The 21,779-nt window shown below is 53.5% G+C and overlaps 9 protein-coding genes across 9 annotated transcripts; 5 read left to right on the top strand and 4 right to left on the bottom strand.

Annotated features, from left to right (window-relative positions):
- Positions 1-282: 282 nt before the first annotated feature.
- C8A04DRAFT_29836 (uncharacterized protein) lies at positions 283-1,102 on the top strand (the record flags this gene model as incomplete). Its single annotated transcript, XM_062781148.1, has 2 exons — positions 283-368; positions 469-1,102. 2 exons carry the CDS (start codon positions 283-285, stop codon positions 1,100-1,102), a joined length of 720 nt encoding a protein of 239 aa, XP_062635930.1.
- Positions 1,103-1,405: 303 nt separating this feature from the next.
- C8A04DRAFT_29835 (uncharacterized protein) lies at positions 1,406-2,131 on the bottom strand (the record flags this gene model as incomplete). Its single annotated transcript, XM_062781147.1, has 1 exon — positions 1,406-2,131. One exon carries the CDS (start codon positions 2,129-2,131, stop codon positions 1,406-1,408), a length of 726 nt encoding a protein of 241 aa, XP_062635929.1.
- Positions 2,132-3,108: 977 nt separating this feature from the next.
- On the top strand, positions 3,109-3,732 carry C8A04DRAFT_13160 (uncharacterized protein; the record flags this gene model as incomplete). The annotated part of the gene is made up of 1 exon (XM_062777607.1): positions 3,109-3,732. The coding sequence occupies one exon, from the start codon at positions 3,109-3,111 to the stop codon at positions 3,730-3,732; it is 624 nt and encodes a 207-aa protein (XP_062635928.1).
- A 1,117-nt stretch (positions 3,733-4,849) lies between these two features.
- On the top strand, positions 4,850-5,899 carry C8A04DRAFT_13163 (Metallo-dependent phosphatase-like protein; the record flags this gene model as incomplete). The annotated part of the gene is made up of 2 exons (XM_062777609.1): positions 4,850-5,425; positions 5,492-5,899. 2 exons carry the CDS (start codon positions 4,850-4,852, stop codon positions 5,897-5,899), a joined length of 984 nt encoding a protein of 327 aa, XP_062635927.1.
- A 141-nt stretch (positions 5,900-6,040) lies between these two features.
- On the bottom strand, positions 6,041-7,318 carry C8A04DRAFT_29832 (uncharacterized protein; the record flags this gene model as incomplete). Its single annotated transcript, XM_062781146.1, has 1 exon — positions 6,041-7,318. One exon carries the CDS (start codon positions 7,316-7,318, stop codon positions 6,041-6,043), a length of 1,278 nt encoding a protein of 425 aa, XP_062635926.1.
- A 940-nt stretch (positions 7,319-8,258) lies between these two features.
- Positions 8,259-8,615, bottom strand: C8A04DRAFT_29831 (uncharacterized protein; the record flags this gene model as incomplete). The annotated part of the gene is made up of 1 exon (XM_062781145.1): positions 8,259-8,615. The coding sequence occupies one exon, from the start codon at positions 8,613-8,615 to the stop codon at positions 8,259-8,261; it is 357 nt and encodes a 118-aa protein (XP_062635925.1).
- Positions 8,616-14,149: 5,534 nt separating this feature from the next.
- On the top strand, positions 14,150-15,215 carry C8A04DRAFT_38204 (uncharacterized protein; the record flags this gene model as incomplete). The annotated part of the gene is made up of 3 exons (XM_062784156.1): positions 14,150-14,515; positions 14,580-14,750; positions 14,844-15,215. The coding sequence occupies 3 exons, from the start codon at positions 14,150-14,152 to the stop codon at positions 15,213-15,215; spliced, it is 909 nt and encodes a 302-aa protein (XP_062635924.1).
- Positions 15,216-16,437: 1,222 nt separating this feature from the next.
- C8A04DRAFT_29829 (uncharacterized protein) lies at positions 16,438-18,621 on the top strand (the record flags this gene model as incomplete). The annotated part of the gene is made up of 3 exons (XM_062781144.1): positions 16,438-16,730; positions 16,800-17,525; positions 17,595-18,621. 3 exons carry the CDS (start codon positions 16,438-16,440, stop codon positions 18,619-18,621), a joined length of 2,046 nt encoding a protein of 681 aa, XP_062635923.1.
- A 600-nt stretch (positions 18,622-19,221) lies between these two features.
- C8A04DRAFT_13122 (NADP-dependent oxidoreductase domain-containing protein) lies at positions 19,222-20,190 on the bottom strand (the record flags this gene model as incomplete). The annotated part of the gene is made up of 1 exon (XM_062777593.1): positions 19,222-20,190. The coding sequence occupies one exon, from the start codon at positions 20,188-20,190 to the stop codon at positions 19,222-19,224; it is 969 nt and encodes a 322-aa protein (XP_062635922.1).
- Positions 20,191-21,779: the final 1,589 nt, after the last annotated feature.

Raw genomic sequence — 21,779 nt, 5'->3', positions numbered from 1 at the left:
CGTGTCAATTTATCCCCGAGGAGCGACTTTATTTCCAGAAAATAGAATGGAAGTTGCGGCCGTGGACGGTAGCACCTGCAGGTTCAAAGGCGCAAGGCCCCACCCACTAGATGCGAGTGCACGGCCCCGACTGCCGGCCGGGATGAGCTGCTCGCGTCATCAACGGACCATTGGTTCAACGCTGCACGCACTTCAATGGAATGCCCTGTCCACCACGTCGCGTTTGAGCAACCGTCTTTACATAGTTGATGACACGGAACCCATCCTCGGCGGCCTCCCAGGATGCAGCTGAACAAAGAGCGCCAACGCAAGATCCGGAATATGCTGCACAAGTCCCTTCCACAAGAAAACAGTCGAGAGCTCGCCCTGTAAGTGGATCTGCCCCGGCTCTATCGGTTGGGCCGTCCCCGACACGGTGGATTCCACACTTTCTCGACTGCAACCCACACTCACCCATCCTTAACACAGCCTCGAACGCAATCAACAGCTCTCTCCGCTCCTCCGCCTCCCACCCGAGCTCCGCAACCGAATCTTCGAGCTGATCCTCGACGTCGGCCAAATCAACGTCTGCTACAAACGCTGGGAGCATCGATCACGAACCACCAAAACCGGCCAGCGCTCTCACGAGACCGTCAACGGCGGGTTCTACTGCCGCATCCTCGACAAACACCAGAACCCCTGGCGTCACCCGCGAGATGGCGTGCGCCCTTCGCCTTCCTCCATACCCACAACCGCGTCGTCGCTGCCAAGTCCACGGCCACGGCGGGGTATGACGCTGCTCTCGCCCGTCTGTCGACAGTTGTACCACGAAACGGCGCTGCTGCCCTTTCGGCTGAACGCCTGGTCGTTTGACTCGTCGCATACTATGGACCGGTACATTCTGAAGGAGAAACGACTGCCGTTGGCGCAGCGCCGCGCGATACGATTGTTGTATGCGCAGACGGTGCTGACGTCGCCGGTGGAAAAGTATTTTGGGGGGTTGGAGGTGATTGTGCTTGGGACTGGGCTGACGATGATCAGGAGGGTGGAAGAGGAGGGAGACCCGGAGCGGGGGTATAGGAAGGTTGTGGCGTGGGATCTTTCGCATACAAAGTGGAAGTGAGGGCCTGGGCACGACTAAGAATTGCTCTGCGACGAAAACTAGGAGCTTCGTTGAGCTCAGAAGCGGAGTTGGTGGGTCTCGAAATCGGGGACTGGACATACATACATACGGCTTCAATCAGCAACGACCGCACAGTCGACATGATTTGAACTCGAATCCCAGTCCAATTCTTTCCGGAATGCCTTCTTACGGTCAAACGAGATATAAAACGCCATTTTCCTGCCATCCGTGCCCGCACAGTCCACAAGACTCGACAATTAGCCCTTAGTCATCACAACCCCCACCATGGACATACACGCCGCATTAAGCAATGGCGTTGTAAGTCACCTTGAACAGCTTCTTATAACCAGCGTTGACCTGGGCAACAACGATATCGCAGTTGGCCGTCCACCGGAGCGAGTACTGCGTGAACCACTCCTTCACTGTCGCCAGGGGCACCTGGGTCTTTCCCTGACGTGACAGATACCGGCGCAGATAATTCACCGCATCGGGCACATCATACGGCCGAGCGGCTTGGATGCCGCCTCCGGCGACCCGGTCGACCTTGCAGCAGAAGGCGTACTGCCACGGCGCGGCCAACACGGTCAGGCCGGGTTCCTGGAAGATGATTTCGTTCTGGGCATACGACTGCTCCGTCAGGGTATCCCGCTGGTCGCGCGGGATGAACAGGATAGTGCGGTTGTTGAACCACTCCGCATCGAGCTTCGGGTTCGCCTTGGCGGCGGCGGCTGCCCCCTCGACGATGAGCTTGAAGGCGGCGGGCGTCAGGCGGTTGTTGAAGAAGTCAACATCATGGGTGGACGTGCGGCTCTGCAGGTAGATGGTGTTCACCGCGCCGCCGACCGCAATGACGGTGACGTTGCCCTTCTTCTTGGTGATATAGGCGGCGACGGCCTTCAGAGACGCGAGCAGGGCGCCGCGGTCCAACTCCTCAAGGGGCTCATCCTGGCCTGGCGTCTTCTTGGGCGCGAGCTCAAGCAGCGACTTGGCGTTCTTCTTTTGTTGGAGACGAGACCACGATTGACCCATGGTGCGGCGCATAAGGGTGTACTAATAAAATACTAATATAAAATTGAAATTAAAGGTTGGTGGTTGAGCTTACGGAAGGTTGGAAGCTGGTTTCGAGATGCTACTATATTACTACCTACAGACCGAGAGGAACTACGAGGGTTTTATATCCATCGCTGCACCATTGTCCTTCTACTACTCCCACGGAGCGTACTCACAAGACTCAACATCCGTCTCCGCTCGGTCTGTTGGAGCGGCCGAGGGGGCTTTCACGGCGTCCTCCTTCCTTGACCTAGCTCGGGCGGTTTCAGGCTATGGAAATATAGCGGCCTTGAGCTTGATTCCAACCAGTTTTTGGTGACCAACACCGTGGAATGTGGCCAGTAGTGGGTGCCTTCACGACGGGGGCACAGTTGTGCGATGGGGTACGACTAGGGCCTAGAGGGTTTCTAGTCTCGTCCGATTCCTCTGAAGGCCGGCATTGGGGGCGACATGGGATTTGTGGTTGAAACGGGGGTCGTTGTCGGTGGGTATTGGTAAAAACTCGATGGATGTGTACCGGTATCGTCCTGCGCCCTTTGGGGGCTGCGGAGTGCGAACTGCGCCGCCGCGCGCGCGGTGCTCTACGCTGAAACGGTGTTCGTAAGTTGTGAGGTATGTATTCGTTGATGTTCGGGGGAGGATTTCCAACTTCAGACGTCGAATCTTAGGTAATTCGCTGCGCCATGACTTAACACTAGCAATCTGACACCACAGCGCCCGCGCCCCACTTTACCTCGATCTCTACCTATTATCAAGGGGGGTCTTCGGTCTTCCCCGTACGTCCCAAGTGTTTGACTTTGTGCCGCTCGACGAGGCTGCGAAAACACTCAAACGCAACTTCCATCTCTTTCGTTCCCCAACCGCCAATTCACGGCCTGTCTACGGCCTGTCTGTCTGTCTCTCTGTCCATCTATCGTCTCCAACTAAACCGTCGTCACCTACTTCCCATCATCGCCATGCCCAACATTACACGTTCCATCCGGGACCGCCTCCCCAAAAAAAAGCAACCACCCCCACCAACTGCACAACAATCACCACCACCACCACCACCCCTCTCCCAAACAGCCCCAACTGTCTCCTGGCTCCTCGCCCACCGCGCCGAACGCACCACCCAACCCGCCCTCACCAAAGGCCAAACCCCCCTCGCCTCCCTCTACCGCATGTACGAATATCTCACCATCAACCACATCAAAGCCCTCCGCTCCGAAATCGAGCGTTTCTTCAACCACCCCTCCTGGGCCGTCTCCGCCATCCCGGACCCGGCCGACCCCGACCCCCAGCGCTACGCCATCCTCGCTGGGATCCCGTCGTTGTTGGTGACTGCGTTTAATCGGTTGATTGAGAGGGGGTTGCCGAGGGGCAGTCCGTCGATTATTACGGGGGTGGAGATGGAGGAGGAGTTGAGGCGACGGCCGGTGGTGTTGGAGACGGAACCGGCTTGGGTGGGGAGGGTGCCAGCTTTGAAGGAGATGTTGGTTCTGCCGGGGCCTGGGGGGGAGGTGGCGGAGGGAGAGGAGAGGTATGGACGGTTGTTGAAGTTGGGAGTTGTTGTGGGGACGCCGCATGTTTTGTTTATATAAGGGTTTTGGTTTCTGGGTCTTTTCTTTTTCCCCCATGTTATGGTCTTATGAGAGCGATTCATGGTGTAGAGGGTTTAAGGCGCATCTGAGGACACCGCTTTGTAAGAGCGGAAATTGAGGTCCTAAGATCATCATCGGTCGGGCTAAACAGATCCCAGAAGCCCAAAAGGGGACATGTTCTCTCTTTACATATATTGTAGATCCCGTTCCCCACCCTTCATTTTGAACAGTGGAAAGCCGGTTGTCATTCTCACCCAGATACTATTTACTCCTAGCATTGATAAGGACCCAGTTGCCATCTCACGGAACTCGGTTTAGTCATGACAAACAAACTTCTTTAATTACTCGTTGGCCGAATGACACAAACCAACAGCTACAATTCTATCACGATGCACGAACCAAAGGGAGGAAGCAGAGTGGTTGATTCCGAATTCGGTAGTTACTAGATAATAATTAATAATTATCAATGATTCAGCCATTGATTCTGCGACAAAGACAGGGAGGAGAAACCGAGAAACCAAGGTACCTAGGGAAAGTTGGTGCTGGAACATACGGAGTACTTCGTACCGTACGTTATTTCCACTGCTTAGCGCTGACCATACGCGTATATTGAGACAAACGATATTCCATTGAGAGTCACATCCTCCGTTTCAAATGAATAATTAAGATAACTATTGCTTGATTGTTGACGGTAATTGCCTTTCTTTCATTATTGCCGGCTCTTCTGTGCCCAATGTTTAAACCCCGGTCCCTGTAAGTTAGCGGTTGTTGGGCGGCCTGTAACAGCCGCAGTCTGGCTCCTTCGGCCCCCAAGACGGCCCACAAGCGGGCGCTCCATCGCCGTTGCCTTGAACAACACCGAAAGTATCAGACACGTTCCTGAATTCTGTCCTCAATTTTGGATCCTGCGTGCCTTCAATTTTCAAACGACAGTTGATTCTCGCCCCGGAAATGAAACAACCCCGCTCAATCATTTTGCACGTATTGCCCGCTAAGACGAGCGCTATTGATCACTCTGTCCGTTAATCTGCGAAGCAAAGTTTAATCAATAATCATTTAATGTAATCCGAAACAAAACCTCAACCACAAGGGTTCAGTGTCTTTCAAACACCACACCATGCGCTTCTTCTCCCAACCCCAAACAGGCCTCGACGCCCTCCTCCACCGCCCGCGACCCAGCGCCTGGGACCAATTCCTCGCCCAGCCCTGCCTCTTCCTCGCGCGAAAACTCTACGTCTTCCACCACCCCCCAACCATTTACCCACAATCACACCCAACCCAACGCGTCGTCGTGGTCTGCATCTCCGACACCCACAACTCCCAACCCAAACTCCCTTCCGGCGACGTCCTCATCCACGCCGGCGACCTCACCCAATCCGGCACCTTCGCCGAACTCCAAACCACCCTCGCCTGGTTGCGCTCTCAACCCCATCCGATCAAAATCGTCGTCGCTGGTAACCATGACTTACTCCTCGATCCCAGCTGTGACAGCACCACCGCCCGGCACGTCACTACCGGGGGTTCTACCGCAGCAGAACAGCGCGCCGGCCTAGACTGGGGCGACCTGATATATCTTGAAAACCGCACCGTCACCGTCACCTGCCTCAACGGCCGACAGCTGCGTGTGCATGGCAGTCCGCTGACGCCGAAACACGGTAACTGGGCGTTTCAGTACCCGCGCGGAGCTGACAATGTGTGGAGGACGGAGGGCCAAGAGACGGACGACAACAACGACAAGAACGACAACGACGACAACGAGTCCCCGTATGCATCGTCGGGGGTAATCCCGAAGTACGTCGATGTGTTAGTCACACATGGCCCGCCAAAGGGGCATTTGGATTTGACGCAGGGCCTGGGGTGTGAGGGGTTGTTGGGAGCGTTGTGGCGGGCGCGGCCGCAGTTGCATGTGTTTGGGCATGTGCATGAGGGGGCTGGAGTGGAAAGTTTGAGGTATGATGAGGTGCAGAGGGCGTATGAGAAGACGGTAGTGGAAGGGGGTGGGGTGTGGAATTTGGTTGGGGTTTTGGTGCCCGCTGTTTGGGGGTGGTTGTGGTCGTCGACGCCGGTGGGATTCAAGAAAAGCGTGCGGACTCTGTTGGTGAATGCCGCGGTGGTTGGGGGGTTGAGGGATCAGGAGCGGCGGAAGCCTGTTATCGTGGTGATATAATTAGAAGGAGGGACGGTCAATAAGACAGAGAGAAAGTCCGGGGACATTGGGACGAGGTTCACGGAAATCCACCAGACGCTTCTGATTATCAGACACTCGTATTCATTAATATCGAACATCACTTGACACGCGTGTCAAATATCACCGAGCCCCGGCCGGCCAATTCCAGTTCCGGCAAAACGTCTCACGCCAATCTGGCCCGAATTCAGACTCCCAGATCCCAAACGTCGCCTCCGCAACCTCCTCGCTCGCATCTTTCCACTCCTCTGCCCGCGTCTCGTCCTCGTGTCTAGCCACCGTGGTGATATCGAAGCGGTGGCCAGCCCACACACCCCTGGTCATGATGTTGTCCGGGTTTTTCATAGAGACAGAGTTTGATGTTGACCAGCCGACGCGTGACATGACAATTTGGCCAAAACCCAACACATCGATGTGAGGGCCGTGGATGTATTCTGGTTTCAGGGCAATGGCTTCGGCGCGGACAAACTCTTTCGTCGTCAGGTTCCGAAGGATCCATGGCTGGTCTTCGGGGAAGTAGGTCGCCTGTTTGACGAAAATCTCGGGACGGGCCAGCGAGAACCCAATTTCCCTCGGTTTGTCGTACCCCTCTATCCTGTCGTTGCACTCGTAATAGATTTCTCTTGACTGGGATACCAGGTCGTGCTCCCCTTGCATCTTGGAGATCCCAGGAAAGCTGGTGTGATACAGGGTGAACGGGACCTTGAAAAAGGTGACATCGCCGACATCCTCTTCGCCTTCAAACCAATGGTCTCCGTCGAACGGTATAATGGTTTTCCGTTCACGAAATTCCTCTACCTCCTCCGCTGAGAACAGACCAGGGGGGTAGGAGCCCGGTTTGACGTCTTCTCCCACGCACACAATGTTCTGTCCCGCCCACGTCCCGAAGAAGGACGTGTAATAGTCGTGAACAAATTCCCGCCCGATCGCCCAGAAGTACCGGTTCGTAAGGCCCAGGCAGATGAGATCTGGAATGGGCTTGATGTGAGAGAAGACCAACCGATGGAGTTCCGTGGGAAGTCCGCAAAATGTGGCAGTGGCACGGGTGGTGACAATCTCCGGCGTGAGGTCGTGCTCATGGTCGTGGTTGTCGTCCTCGGCTTTTGCCCGCTTGTGTTGTTGTGGTGAGATGGCTGCCAGTTGTTCATCGTCATCAACTTTGCGCTTTGAGTCGCCGGCGGCCTTGTGGCGGGTGATATTAGTACCAAGACTCTCGCTTAGATGCTGTTGACTAGGTGCAGATGGCTCAGATGGGGCCTGTGGGGGGGTTTCGGAGATGGAATTGGGAGGTCGAATGGGGATAGCGAGGAGAGGGACGAGTTGCTCGGGTGAGCGATCGAAAAGCATCTCGCCCAGTTTGTAGCCGTAATCGAATGATAGCTTTGCCCGCGGGGCTACCATTCTGAAAGCTTGCCCCATCGCGAAGGCTTCCTACGTTGGAAGCCTGGATCTCGTGGCGGAAAAAAAGGAAGTTAGTAGGTAATGTAATGGGTTCACAGAGCCGGTCGGACGACGGGTGAAGAGAAAGGTTCGAAGAAGTCGTTCGTGGTGGCCAGGCAAACACCCCGATTTGGCATTGGGTGGAGTCGGTGCCTGATTTTGCCCTTGTTGCCCGTGAAATACTTGATACACGTAATTACCGAGCAAAACCACGGCTCGTGGTGCACTTCCAGCAGGTCAATACCCCTCAGGTTCTGAGTATTACTGTCTCCGTGTGGTATGTACGCGGTCGTTGTACAACACGCTTGATAATCACGCGACCCCGAGCCCATCAAGATACCACAGACGTTTTGATAAGCACCCACACGCATGAAAGTAAACAACGAACGCGAGACCCAACCCTGTCTTGTTTCTAGGAGAGCGTAGGGCAGCGAGCGGTCCAGACAAGGGTAAGACCTGGGGGCCCATGTTGCGATGACGTCGTCTCGATATGATATAAACACTTACGTGCATTTGTTAAGCCGGAGCATGTGGATGCCCTCGACCTTCCCGGTACTCAAATTATCGTCACGAGGAAGGTAAGAGAGTTCTTTACCTGTTTGTCGAATCGAATCGCCCGTTTGAAACAAGGACCCTAATTCTCTCTCATACTTTTCGTTGTCGACAACCTTGCGTTCAATGGCAGCGGCGGACCCTTGGCAGCAATCTTCGGACAGAACTTCCTCCACCTTGTAAGAAAAGGGACAATACCTAGGAGAAACATGATCTGCTACGAGATCGAAAGTGGCATCCACCGATGTCAGGCAGTGCCAGAACCACACGGCTCCAGACTCCCAACTCTCGTTCCTGATACGCGCCAGCACTGGCTTACTACCCTCGGCCATCACGCCCTCCCCGTCCTCTAAAACCTCCATGAACGCCTGGCGGACCTGGTCGAACTGGGCAAGATCGTCCCCACAAGCTCGTCGATGCCGCGTCCCGTGAGCCAGTAAGGTACGGAAATCATATCTGCGGGTAGCGAACAGATCCACTCCAGATCAATCAGGCAGGTGATGTTCCAGTCGTCGTCGACCAAGATGTTGCTTGCGTGGACGTCGGTCATTTGAACATGAAAGGGCCCGGCCCGGCGCTCCGGGGAAATGTAAAAATGCGAGACCGTCCTCAGCAACGCCCTAGCGGCCATCTGGCCACGACAGTCGGCGGCGTCGAAGACGGCGTCCCGGTGGGCGAGGAAGCTGCCGTCGTGCAGGGCGAGCATATCCGCTATGAACGGTTCAGTACGGCCTTACATTTCGTCGCGGGGTATTGTCCTCGGAGCGCCGCCGTTCTCTAGGATGGGGACGCAACAGGGCAGCGGTCGGTTCGTCAGCGTCACCGTGCTGTCGGCGTTGAACCGAAACGAACCTATCCGAGGCTGCGGGACGCGGGCCAAGGAGAGGATCAGTCGTGCCAGGCCTCGGAATGACGTCTGTTGCTTGGTCTTGTCGGTTCGGCCTTCCCGCTAGGTGTCGGAAAGCATACGCCCCGTATCCGGGCCAATGTACTTGAGCAGCATATATACCACACAGCATGGCGTTGTTGTTGTTATTATTGTTTGATTTCTTATCTGCCCAGGTCCATTTCGCTTATAAATACTGTTGAACTTCCCTAGCGTACATCCAGAAACCTTGGGCGACAGGATGTTCGCCCTTGTTTGACCTGCACGGAGATCCATGCCTCTAGCCTTTGACCCTGCCTCCAATTGTACCTAGACCTTCGGACTCGATACTGGTGTTCTGATATTTTTCTAGTTCTGCTGTTCCCCGTCCTTCTATAGCTTCTTGTTCTTGACTGATCGTAGCGGCCGGTCCGCTTGCCAGTTTATGCCTTGCTTGCTCGTATTCCGCGGCCTTCACAGTTCCGAGAATCTTAACAAGTTGATCCTATTTGTTCGGACACAGCCGCATTGTCGACTAATTTGTACTAAAAACCAAGCTTCTTAATCTCTTGTGATTGCTCAAACGTTGCGGTGCCGGGATCATCACCGGAGCACAGTATCGGCCCGCCGATCACGGAAATGTAAATACCCCTGAATGCGTCAACAACAGGGGTTAACACGACACTGGAGTTTGATGCCAGGAAATATTCGCTAAATGTATTGTGGCAAACAAGGGTTGTAGATTTATTGTGCTCGTTGATAGTTGTTTGCTTTAGGACATGACCACATCACCGAAAGGCCTTTGTGTCGGATGTCGCTCGACTGACGCGACTGTGCTCAAACATGACTCTGTGGGATGATTGTTAGCCCTTCTTCGGAGTTGTAAATACACTTGATGGATGTGACTTCTCTGTTGTTGCTTTCCTCATCTGAATAGCATTCGCGAATGTGGTTTGACGACGGTGTCGATCAGGATAGCTCCACGACGGTCTCTCCCTGTTGCTGGAGGATAACTAGGAGTGGTTATACTCCCTAAACAATAAAGCAGCTTGCTTCTTGGTCTATTTAAGGCGATGGAAAGCGCCCCTAGCTGAGGGAGGGCCGGTGTATGCGCAACCCCAACGGCAGAGCGAGCCCTGGGGGGAGCTTGCTTGCTTGCCAGATTGACTGTAGCGCTCTCAGAATCCATTTACAGACAACAAAGAGAGCAAAGCTTGCTACTGGGAACTAAATAAATAGTCATGATAAGGTCGAAGCGAGAGTACAGCAACACTGAGCCACCAACTCATTATATAGGGCTCCCCTAACCGTAGAACCGTAGAGCACAGCTCTCCACCGCAGGAAGCACGATGATAGGTAGACGCGGTGGTCAAGACGACCCCCCACCCACTTGTTCAACCAGCCTGCCAGGCACGGCCATACTACCCTCTACTCGTTCGAAAATTTTCACTCCCTTCTTGCCGTCCATCTTCTGAAATCAACACCGCCTTTCTATCTAGCTGTGGGGCTTGCCGCGCGGAACTGGCAGATGCGCAGCCCTGGAGGGACTATACATTCTTTCGTCCTCGTCCATTTTCTCTCTCGCACTTTTCTTTTTTCTTTCGGCAAATTGCACATCGCTACCATCGATCACCATGCATAACGTATAAACTTACTCTCAGAACCAAACAAAAAACATTAAACACAAAATGGCGTAAGTCCTTCTTTAATTACTTTGGTCACCTTTCATCCCTCTACTTTCTTTCCCGTTCACTGACGCGTACTGTCTGCCCATCGGCTGGAGCAATCGCTGCGGTTCCTTTTCCTGCCGCGGAACATCTTCCCATCTCGCCCTATTTAGAAAAGCTAACCAGTTCATCCCCATCGCAACAGGCACCGCGAGGCGCTCGACTACGCTAGCCGTAAGTTAATCAATCATCATTCCCATACCCTCCCCTCTGCTCCCCCCAAATCTTCCATCGTCGCACTCTCCCCAACCCCCAAATCCCTCTAATCATTTGCGATCCCATCACAGAGAGAACCTGGTTAGTGCCGTTTGACATTCAGGTTAGCTACCTGGTCAACCGCCATGTCCGCGCAGGCGGCGTTGGATGGGGTCCTCTGTACGCAGAGGCTTGGTGGAAAGCGTTCTGGGCCGAGCGAGGCAGTGCGGAGGAGCAATGGTATAATGCCATTGTCTCGGAATTGGTGATGCGTGGTTCGTTTTGATTTTCTTTGTTTTTTTATTCCTGTTGCTTTCTTTGCGGTTTCCTTCTTCCTTCCTTGCGCTCCTAACCCAGGCATTTCTCTTTGTTTCGCCTTCCTTGCTCTGGAATTTCTTGATTCTTTCAAGTTCTTGCGGGAGTGTGCTAACTGACTTTTCTGTTTTCCAAGACTTTTGTAGAGTCACTGTCGCGTGCGCCCGCGCCGGGGTTATTCCTGCCCTGACTGGCCGGCTTGTTTGGTACTGGTATGTTTATTCATCACCTCCGTTGTCATTAACCTCATTCTCTCGGTCCTCCCTTATCACTCAATTACTTCACCTTTTGTTACCTCGTGCTAATTCTTTCGAATCAACAGTACAAAGAAACAAGAATAATCGTCAAAGAATAACTTGGCAACCTCCGGGTCAGCAGACTCCAGCAAAGATCATGACCGATGCATGGGACTGTCCGGTCGTCGCGCAAGAAGTTTGCAGCTTCTTGCCGGCTGGACAGTCTCGTGGCCGTCAGCCCTGTTGGGTTCAATCCGCGTCGGTCAACGACGATCCTGGGCCCTGGCGGGGCTGCATGGTCTTGACTGGTGTCTGCTGCCCCGGAGGTTGTCAAGTTATTATCTTGATTTTCGGCCGTCCAGTCCGGTGGTGAGTCAGACCAGCAACGCGCCTTATCCCGGGCTGGTGTGGCCGACAATGGACTGGTTCGGCTTCGCGGCTACCTTCAATCCTATGCAGCAGCGTTGGGTGGTGTGGTGGGCAGCTGAGATGGCGATTAACCAAATGCAAGGTTATTTGCTGGTGTGGTGGGTTGTTGAGATGGCCATCAACCAGATGCAGGGCTACCCGATCTGGTGGTGTGCTGGGAAGCTAAGATGTATGATTTCTGTGGCAGGTTTGGGGCAGGCCTCGTGGTTTGGAAGTTGCCAGGACTTGTGTTAGTACCGGGTATTGGATATATGTTAGTGATGGATGAGGGAAGGATGTATATAACAGTCATTTGTGGGATATTTTTGGGTGGTCAATTTAGGGGAACAGAGAAGAAAATCATTAAAACTACACATGTGGTCCTGATATATGATGTGAAGGCGTAATGTTTACGTAGTTGTGTGGGCATGGCTGCTTGTTCTGATCTTGGTGGGAGCTGAGTCTGGGTTGTTGGTGATTATACAACTTGTGCTTGGTGTTGAGAACTAGTGCCCTGGCGGTGTGACGGCGTTGAGCTCGGCGAAGGGGGTTCGTGTTTTATAATCTAAATTTCATCTTCTTTTTGTTTTTAACTATATTTTACTGTTACCCCAGGGATCCTTCTTCTTACTCGTTTTCCTTTGGGTTATTAAAGGTTATATTCTTGAGTTCTAGACGGTGGATCGAGGTTCAAGTCTGTAGATCCTCACTCATAGCTAATTATGGCATGGAAGGACGAAGACATCGACACTTGGATGGACTTGGGTTGTCAACCATTGCATGCGGGAGTTCCTTCGGAGTTGAGCTCCGTCTTAGGCTTGTGAACGTTGCCATATGCGATCCTAAAAACACCCGAGCGTCACCACTTACATGTTTCTTGTTTCGTTTCAAAAAAATCATTTTATCCTCCGTATTCAGGAACAGAATAAACAAGGCATCTGAAACAAAAAATCAAAACCTGCCTGGGCTGTGCTCACCGACACATTCGGACGACGAGCAACGCCTTACTGCGGGGCCATCACAGGAAGTTGCCTGCGCTGCGGCCAATGGTGTCGATTGGGGTGTGGTTGACTGGTTGTTTTGGGCCAAGTCACCCGGCCAAGGCGAGCTGGGGACAATTTCCCATGCACACCTCAGCGACGCAGCTGACCTGGAACAAGCGGGGTGGGTGTGCCTTTTTATTTCAGGTGTGTTGAAAATTGTTAAATATGTCGTCGGTCTAACGTTGCTGTGCTGTCAGATATTCCAAACTGTCAAACATATTCTGCTCGTCATAATTACTAGCATCCAACTTCCCACGCTCCTTTCGGCATAAATACCTAGAGTCGCCAACATTTTACATTCACCGTTCATTTTCAATATTACTATTTTACCGCTGTTTGCAACTTTTCTGGCCCGATTACGATCTTGATACCCCCGAGTTTTGGACGGAAAGAAACCAAAAAACCAACAAAAAATTGATGCGTCATGTGCCAACAAATGTACCCCCGCATCCGATACAGCTGTTTCCACGAAGTCGAACAGCTGCCCTACATTGTCGCGTGCAAAGCACGAGGAGAGTGCGACACACCGAGGAATAATTTCCAATTAGGCATGACGGCAAAGAGAGGGAGGTGCCCGGACTGTGTGGAACGATACGGGCCTGGGAGACAGAGACGTCGGTTACTGCCGCCTACTTGGTCGATGAATATCATGCAAGTTAGGTCGGAGTGAAGGTTGGGGCGTTGGGTTTACATCAAGGGGGCTTTCGGGTTGATTGTGGTGTGGCAGCGTGGCTTGGGTTGCCAAGAGGATCATAACGGGTTACGAACGCGACGAACATGACGGACGTGACGAACAGACGACGCCAATGATGATGACTTTTTGATTCGATTCTGGTTTGGAGGAGTTTTTTTTTCATTCGTAGGGTATAGGGAATTAGGGAACAAGTACATTTCGAGAGTTCGAGGAGAGCTTCAAGATTATTAATCGCTTGTGTGCTTGTGGTGTTCTCCAATTGTTCCGTCTGACGGCCTGACGCACTTGAAAGCGTCATCCATTTCTTGGCTTCGCTGCGTTTCCCTTTTCGGACTTCCGTCGAACATACGAATGTGGCTGCCGTCTCCAAAACACACTCTCCTGATTACTCAACTGTCCTTTTTCACTCCTGTCCGCCAACGCATTCCTGCTGAACTTAGAAAATATCGAACCTTGGCTCAACACCACAATTCCAAGCGAGGACGCCTCGAACGACGGCAACAAGGAGGAAGTCGTCAGTCTCGCGCTTGGCGTGTGTCAATGTTCATCACTGGAGGGCAGAGCGAGGAGGGGCAAAGGGATCAACATGTCGAGATGCTCAACGGGGATATAAACCGCGCCTTGTCGCGCACAATGACAACATGATCGACTCGACTCTTCACCACAACTCCTCACATTATCATCCATCTTGACCACAAAGTACAAACCATCAACCAAACCAACACTTAACCACTTATCACTCCCAACACCGCTCAAAATGCACATCACCGTCGTCCCCGCCTCCCCCAAAACAGGCCTCGCCACCATCCGCGCCCTCCTCGCCGACCCCCGCCAACCGACCATCCGTGGCTACTACCGCAACCTGTCCAAGGTCCCCGCCGAGCTGGCTGCGCAGCACCCGCGCTTCGAAGCTGTCCGGGGCGACGTCGAGGATTTGGAGACTCTCGACTTTGCCGGGTCGGACGCTGTCTTCAACATCACGCCGCCGTTGTATCAGGAAGGGAGGGACATTGTTGCGCATGCGCGGGTGGTGTCGGAGAATGTGAAGACGGCGGTACGCAAGGCGGGGGTGCGGAAGGTGGTGTTGTTGTCGAGTGTTGGGGCTCAGTATGGGAGTGGGACGGTGAGTATTCGATATTTATCTACTTGAGAGACGACTGCTGGGATAAGGCTGACATGGGCTTCAGGGTGAGATCCTCAGCAACCACGCGGCCGAAGTCGCCCTGGCCGACGCTGCGCCCGAGGTTGCCTTTGTGCGATGCACCTACTTCATGGAGAACTGGGCGACTGCTCTCGAGACGCTGCCGGCGGGCTTCTTCTTCTCTACTCTGACTCCGCTCGACTTCCCGCTGCCTATGGTATGTTCTCCTGGAATTCTATTCTTCGCATCCTCAGTTGGGATTAGAGATCAAGCTAGCGCGGGGATTAAACTAATCCACTACCAACCATAGGTCGCAATCAAAGACATCGGCCTCACCTGCGCCGACGAACTCCTCACCCCCCCTTCCTCCTCCCCCAGCCCAATCATCTACGAGCTCCGTGGCCCGCGTGAGTACACCACTGTCGACGTGCAACAGGCCATCGCCCAGGCCACAGGCAAAGAGATCGAGGTCCGCCCCGTGGAAAAGGACGGCCTGGATGCGTTCTACGCCGCGGTGTTTCCGCCCAGCGTAGCCAAGTTGTTTGCTGAGATGAACCGGAGCTTTTTGGAGGGTGGGATTCTGGCCCTGGATCCGGAGCCGACCAAGGGGGAGACGAAGTATGGGAAGACGGAGTTGGGGGAGGTGATTCGGGGGCTGGTGGGCGTGGATGAGTTGGATTAGGGATTGAAGGAGGACAAAAGTGAATCTGAGAAATGAACGGGTTGATTCTTTACGAATTAACTAATTACTTGACTTCAAGTTCTGCTAAACACCATGAGAAGGGTAAGGAGGGACGATGAATTTTGTCTTAAGCTTGGGCCTAGAGTATTACGATGCGGGTTCGTTCCTGGCGGTACCTAGATAATTATGCAGTGGTTCTGCATAAACTGCACAAACTGGAACTTGCCTGTCCTTTCCCGTTTGTATTAATTACTTAGTGTAGGAACTATAAGCTCACCTTACCCAATCATCCCAGGCACCTTCCCGTGGCTCTCCAGGCGAGCAACCGAAAGACAGCCCGTAAGCCTGGCCACGAGGCCTCCGTCACGCCTTCCTAGATAATTTTACGCGTTCCAGGTTTCTTGTTTTGCAGGTGGGCTGGGTTGCAAACATGCTGCACGAAACTCATTGGCCGACGAAGCTGGCTGTTGACCAAACGCCCTTTCCTGTCCGCATTCTATCCATCGTCAAATCCACAACCAAGCGCGAACCCATAGTAACTGCTGTCCCAGGACCGGGACCAGCGAGGCGGACCATCAACCGAAGTTCAAAACAAGGCAACAACGACTGATCTTTATTCCATCGATTCTTTTGGTGGTTGTTGACCAAAGTAGCAAACCAGACGCCGCATAATTACGATCTTGCGAGGCACTCAATGCCACGCATGAGTCGCTCACGGGTTGCCTGGCTGCTTTCGAAGGTGCGTCAGAAAAAAACGCGACTCTCTCAGTTCTAGTGATCAAATTATGAGCCATCAGGGCCGGGCTCACACAGACGAAAATGGCAGCATGTTAATCCAGGTTTGAGGCAATACTCCGTTTACCCAAAAGCGAGGGGATCTCACGACGCCTTTAAGGAGGCGCTTGAATCACCGCTGCGCCATGATCGTCCCTCCCTGGAACTACGCCCATCAAAATACGCCCGGGAAACATGGCTCTCGGGATTCAATAAACAGCTGGCTGCCCTCCAAAAATTGCAGGGAATGTATCCCAACCAGGCGCCTGAGTGTGTTTTACGGCTACCCCGGGCATATCCGCCATGCGTAAAGCCGCTCGCCGAACTCAAGAAGACAGTGATTGATGACCTACGACTAGATACTCACCATCGAGGGACCTACCTGGTCGTGCGGTCATTGACGCCCCAAAATTCGATGACGGGAATTTCAGCAATCGTAGAAGATGAAATGGGCGACGTGCTGATGGTCCAGCTCTGGCGGCAACATAGGGACGACCGAGACCCCCTCGTCGACAAGGGTACTGTCATGCTCTTAAAGGAACCGTATCTAAAGGGCACGGCGGACGGCAAGTACCTGCTCCGTGTAGATCACGTATCGGACGTCGTTTTTGTCCTCGACCACGACGAACGGATGCCCGCCGTGTGGAGAACAAAGGTTGGTCACGGCGACACCGCCCAGACTTGGAGGGTGCACGGCGACAAGCATCGCGACGCATCCCGATATCGGTCCGCCATCAAGTGGTAAGTTAACCTCATGAATTGAAAGTTGTAAGGGGATCGAGATCTAACCGCCACCGTTCCCTAGTACAGCTACACCCGGTCGTTAGCCTGTTCCCCGACTTTGGAAGAAGAATGCATTGCTAGGATTGGCCGGTCCCAGGCGTTCCACGAGTCCGAACAATACGAAGCCGCGCTCTCCGATGCGGAGATCGCGGTGAATACTGGGACAGCGTTCCGCCATCTGGCTGAGAAAGCGCGGTTTCGCCAGGCCGAGGTACTCTACGCGCTCCAGAGATACCAAGCGTGCTACGACGTACTGGCGGCGTTATGCCGCGATTCCCCTTACCATACGACTGCTAAAGCCTTGCTACACCGCGCCATAGCCAGAGTTACTGAACAGACGTATGGCACCTACCCCTTCCTAGATATGCAGGCCGAGGCAAGGAAACGCCAGACACCGGAACTGGGCCATGCAACCTATATCGGCCCCGTCCGGATCCAAGACGCAGGCTCTCGCGGCCGTGGCGTCTTTACCACAAAGCCAGTCAAATTGGGAGAGCTACTCTTTTGTGAGAAGGCATTTGCCACCTCTTGGGGTGATGAAGGCCTTGGTAAACGCACAAAAATAAAAATGGAAGTGGACACGGACCCAGCGGGTTTCAACTTCCACGGCAAGACGGTGGCAGAATGCAATGCGATCATCCGGAAGATGCAGGCAAGCCCGTCCTGCATTCCGAAAGTCGTCGATTTGTATCATGGCCTCTACCCGTCTCGTCTTAGTAATGGACTTGTCGACGGCCAGCCGGTCATCGACAGGTGTGTTTGCTTCCTTTGTGCACCACAGTTCCCACCGTCTCAAGTATTGGGCTGACTAAGGTAACCTAGTTTCCAGATCCGTCACATCGTGCGCTTCAACTCCTTCGCCGTGCCTCGCTCCAGTCACAATCATGTTTTTAGAACTGAGTCCAAACCCGAGTTTCAAACCGACGCTAGCGGAGTATGGACTTTTGCCTCACACGTAAATCACTCTTGCGCATACAACGCTCACCGCGCGTTTATCGGGGACTTTATCATTTTCCGCGCCGCACAAGACCTACCTGCCGGCACAGAAATCACCACATGGTACGTCCTGCCGTCGCAGATTAGCGAAGTCAGCCAGCAGAGCCCGTTTGAGACCTGGGGTTTTGAGTGTGGCTGTGCAATGTGCACCGAGGCGAAGGAGATAGGCAGTGATGTGCGCACGAAGCGAAACGCGTTGCTCACGGAGTTGTCTTCGATGATCCAGGGTCAGATGGACGAGGTAGTACGGACCACGGTTTCGTGGGACCGGGTACTGAGGCGGGTGGAGAGCGGCGTGCGCGAGCTGGAACAAACGTTTGCGCAGTCGGCGGTAGAAGTGCCGCGGAGATGGTTGGCCAACTTGCTGTTCGATTTCGTACGGATGGGGTTGAACAGACCCATACACCCTAAGGTCATGACAACACATCGTGCGGTGCAGCTTCTCCTGTGGTGTTTGCGATCTCTTGGCTTCGTGATCGAGGGAGGGGAGCGCGGAACACTTCGCGTTAAACGGTGGGGCCTGCTGTCGGTTGACGGGGCTGATGCGATGTCTTGTTGGCTTTCTCTCCGAAGAGCGTACCAAGAGACCGCACCGGAGCTCGTGACGCCGGCAGAGGAGTATGCTCGCATGGCGTACCTGATTCATATGGGAGAGGACGAGACATTTTCGACGACGATAGAAGGCACGAAGACTTCTAGCGCGGGTCCCTCCCGGCCACCACTTTCAAAAACCAAGTCTCGACCCTCTCGTCCTCCCAAACCAGCGGCTCCGTCGCGTTGGAAGAGGACCATGTGTACTTACACGCCGGCAGATCATGATACTACTCAGCTGTACAGCTCGCGACGCGATTGATGTGAACATCGGTCAGATTGCATGTACCTATCTTGGGTTAATAGTGACCGCAATTGAGGAGCACAACGGCCGCAGTTAGATGGTGTTGGCTAGGTCGTGAGGGTTTGGACGTTGGATCTGAGGATTTCTAGGATTGGGCCATGTATTGGTCGAAAGAATACCTCTATGTTAGTCGTTCGGTGAGGAGCGGTTTAGGCCGATGTTTGGGAGTAATACTGAGACCTCTTCACGTTGGGATCTTTTGTCGGTTGTTTACACGTACTTCCATGTAGGCTTGCAGCTGGCGAGTAGCTAATACAATCTTGCTAATATTATTTTATCTTGAGTCTCCTGCCGTGTGTTTCTTTTCGTGTGATTACCGAAGCAAGAGGTTTCATGAGTCAATCGGGTTACCCCCGTGCATCCGTCACATCCATCCCATTTCTTCAGGAGCTCAACACACAAAATAGCCGAAAACGACAGGATAGCTCAGGCATGGTAGACACGATACTCGATCGTAAACTCCTGTTGACTGGAAACTATAATATCACCATACGAGTCCCATTTCCCTTTTATCTATCCCTGCTCACCTACTGTCTACCATTGTTTCCCATCCCAACCCTACTGACTTTCCTCCGGCCACACATCATACCCAAACGTATCCTTCATATTCACAAACCGCACATGTCTCCCCTTCGCCACCGCCTGCACCGCCTCAAAGTCCTCATCCGACAACTCCGGCACCTGGAAATTACTCTCAATCCGACTCGGCGTCGAGCTCTTCGGCAACACCACATACCCCCTGCGCAATCCCCACGCCAACAGCACCTGTGCTAGATTGTGCCCGCTGCGCTCTGCGACTTGCTTGAGGGTCGCGTTCTCCCGGACGGTTTCCCCTGTTGAGGGTACTTGGTTTTGGCTGCCGAGAGGGGAGTAAGCTGCGGGAAGGATGTTGTGGGCGAAGCAGAACTGGACGAGCTCTTCGTTGGGGAGGAAGGGGTGGATTTCGATTTGGTTGACGGCCGGGGGGATGCGGGCGAAGGAGAGGAGTTGTTCCAGGCCTGGGATCGTCCAGTTGGAGACGCCGATGGCGCGGGCTTTGCCGGTGTCGATGGCGTGTTCCATCGCGCGCCAGGTTGGCTCCGGGTTGGTGGTGAGCGGGTGGTTGATGATGTATTTCCCGTCGGGGCCGAGTTGGACGGAGTGGGAGGGGTCGTTGGGGACCTTTTCCGCTGCGATGGGCCAGTGGACTAGGAAGAGGTCGATGTAGTCTGTTTTGAGCTTGGTGAGGGAGTTGGCGAGGGACCATGCTACATCTTCGGGCGCGTGTAGGTGGTTCCAGACTTTGGTGCAGAGGAAGATGTCTTTGCGGGTGAGGGAAGGGGTGCGGGCGAGGAAGTCGGACAGGGCGTCGCCAACTTCGTCTTCGTTTTGGTAGAACCAGGCGCAGTCGAGGTGGCGGTAGCCGACGTCGAGGGCTTTGGTTACGGCGGCGTAGGTCTCGCCTTTGGCACCTTCGTTGGCGAAGGTGCCGAAGCCGATGGCGGGGATGGTCACGCCGTTGTTGAGGGTGTAGGTTTTGGAGGCCATGGTGTCTGCTATTCTCTTTTTCTTTTCTTTTGGTTCTTCTCTTTTCCTCTTCTGTTTTTGAACAATATGATGGAGATGATGAGATGGTTTCAGTATCAGTATCTAGGACACAAAGCTTGGTGTTGTCGACGGTGTATTAGACAGGGAGTAGCTGAGGTGAGCTCTGTCTGCTCAGTGCTAGCACTCGACTACGTCAGATATCGGATGTGGATGAGTTGTGGATATGGAAGCCCCTGAGTCCACTTTCACTTTCAGTGTTTGGCTGATGGAGACAAGAGCAGATAATTAACCACAGCTGTCCCGTTTTATTTTCACCGATGTTTTCTACTTGGATCAGTTTACCGCGGGTATGACAAACATTTTTTGCCTTGGTCCTGTTTTTAGAAGATCTGAATTTTCCTCTTTTTGGCCTCATTTTTGGATTTTCGGCACTCCCGTCTTGCCGTCCAGCCGTGCAAGTACACTAATAGTAAACGACTGGGTCGCACGTTCTGTGCTACTGCGAGATGTACCGGATCCGTACAAGCGAACGGACCACTAAGACAACGGAGTGCCTGAACATCCCCGATCCACAATATGACGTCGTCCTCCGGAACCGACCTCTTCTTTTGTCACTGATCTGGCGCCATCACCGGGAATTTGCGGGCTTTTTTTGTCGGAACGTCAATAGACGGCAAGACGGTCAGTTTTACCTTGGTGGGTTGGTGGGGGTCAGCTTCAGTGGGCTGAGTGGATTGAGCTGCCACGCTCCCTGCATGAAGTGCGGCCAAAGAAACCCATAGGAAAAGAGAAAAAAACCCAAAAAAAAAAAAAAAAAAAAGCCTCGCACAGGGTTGCTACTGGGTTGTTCGCAGGTTGATACCGGATTCTGCTTGGTCGATACGGAGTTATACTGGGTCCGGACGGGTATCAGTCCCGGTTTTCTGGAGCTTTTCGGTCCACATCCCGGTCCACATGCCGGAGCTTATTCGAGCTCGGATCGCCAGGGACCCGAGTCATGCCCTGGCACATCTCCCGAGTCCCTCCGTGCATTCCGCCGCCTTGGCCCGCAACGCCCGGTGCTAGTGGTGTGCTGGTGGTGTGCTGGTGTTACGGCGGCTTGCTTGGCTTGCTTGGCTGGTAAGTTGTGCCGGTGAGTGCCGGGACCCATCTTTTTTCCGATTTTTTATTTTTATTTTTATATTTTTTTCTTTTACGTTCTTTCGCTCGCACCTGTAACAAGCTTTCCCTGGAACGTCGCACGCGCGATCTCGCCCCTGGTTGGCCACCGGAGAAAATCAACGGGGTCTCCTGGCTCCGCTGATGCCCCTCCACTCTCCCGAGAGGGCTGGGTGTGTGAGTGTGTGTCGAGTTGTGTGAGATGTCGGAGTCGTGGGGGCCTGTGACGCCATCGACGAGTCTGGAATCTCGGATTCCTGACAATGACGTCCTCTGCCTGCAGTAGCATCACGACGAGCTGTCAGGAGAGCGACAGTTGATGTTCGATAACCCGAGTAGGACATGTCAATCGTGATTCTAGGGATTATTATGCCATTAATGATAAAGAAAGACAAACATCAGGGAAATAGCAAAACCTGACATGTGAACTT

This window comes from Dichotomopilus funicola, assembly GCF_033296635.1.
Source record: "Dichotomopilus funicola strain CBS 141.50 unplaced genomic scaffold C8A04scaffold_43, whole genome shotgun sequence".
Lineage (NCBI taxonomy): Eukaryota > Fungi > Ascomycota > Sordariomycetes > Sordariales > Chaetomiaceae > Dichotomopilus > Dichotomopilus funicola.
The sequence above is the reverse complement of the archived record's forward strand: the minus strand, read 5'-3'. Positions and strand labels throughout refer to the sequence as shown.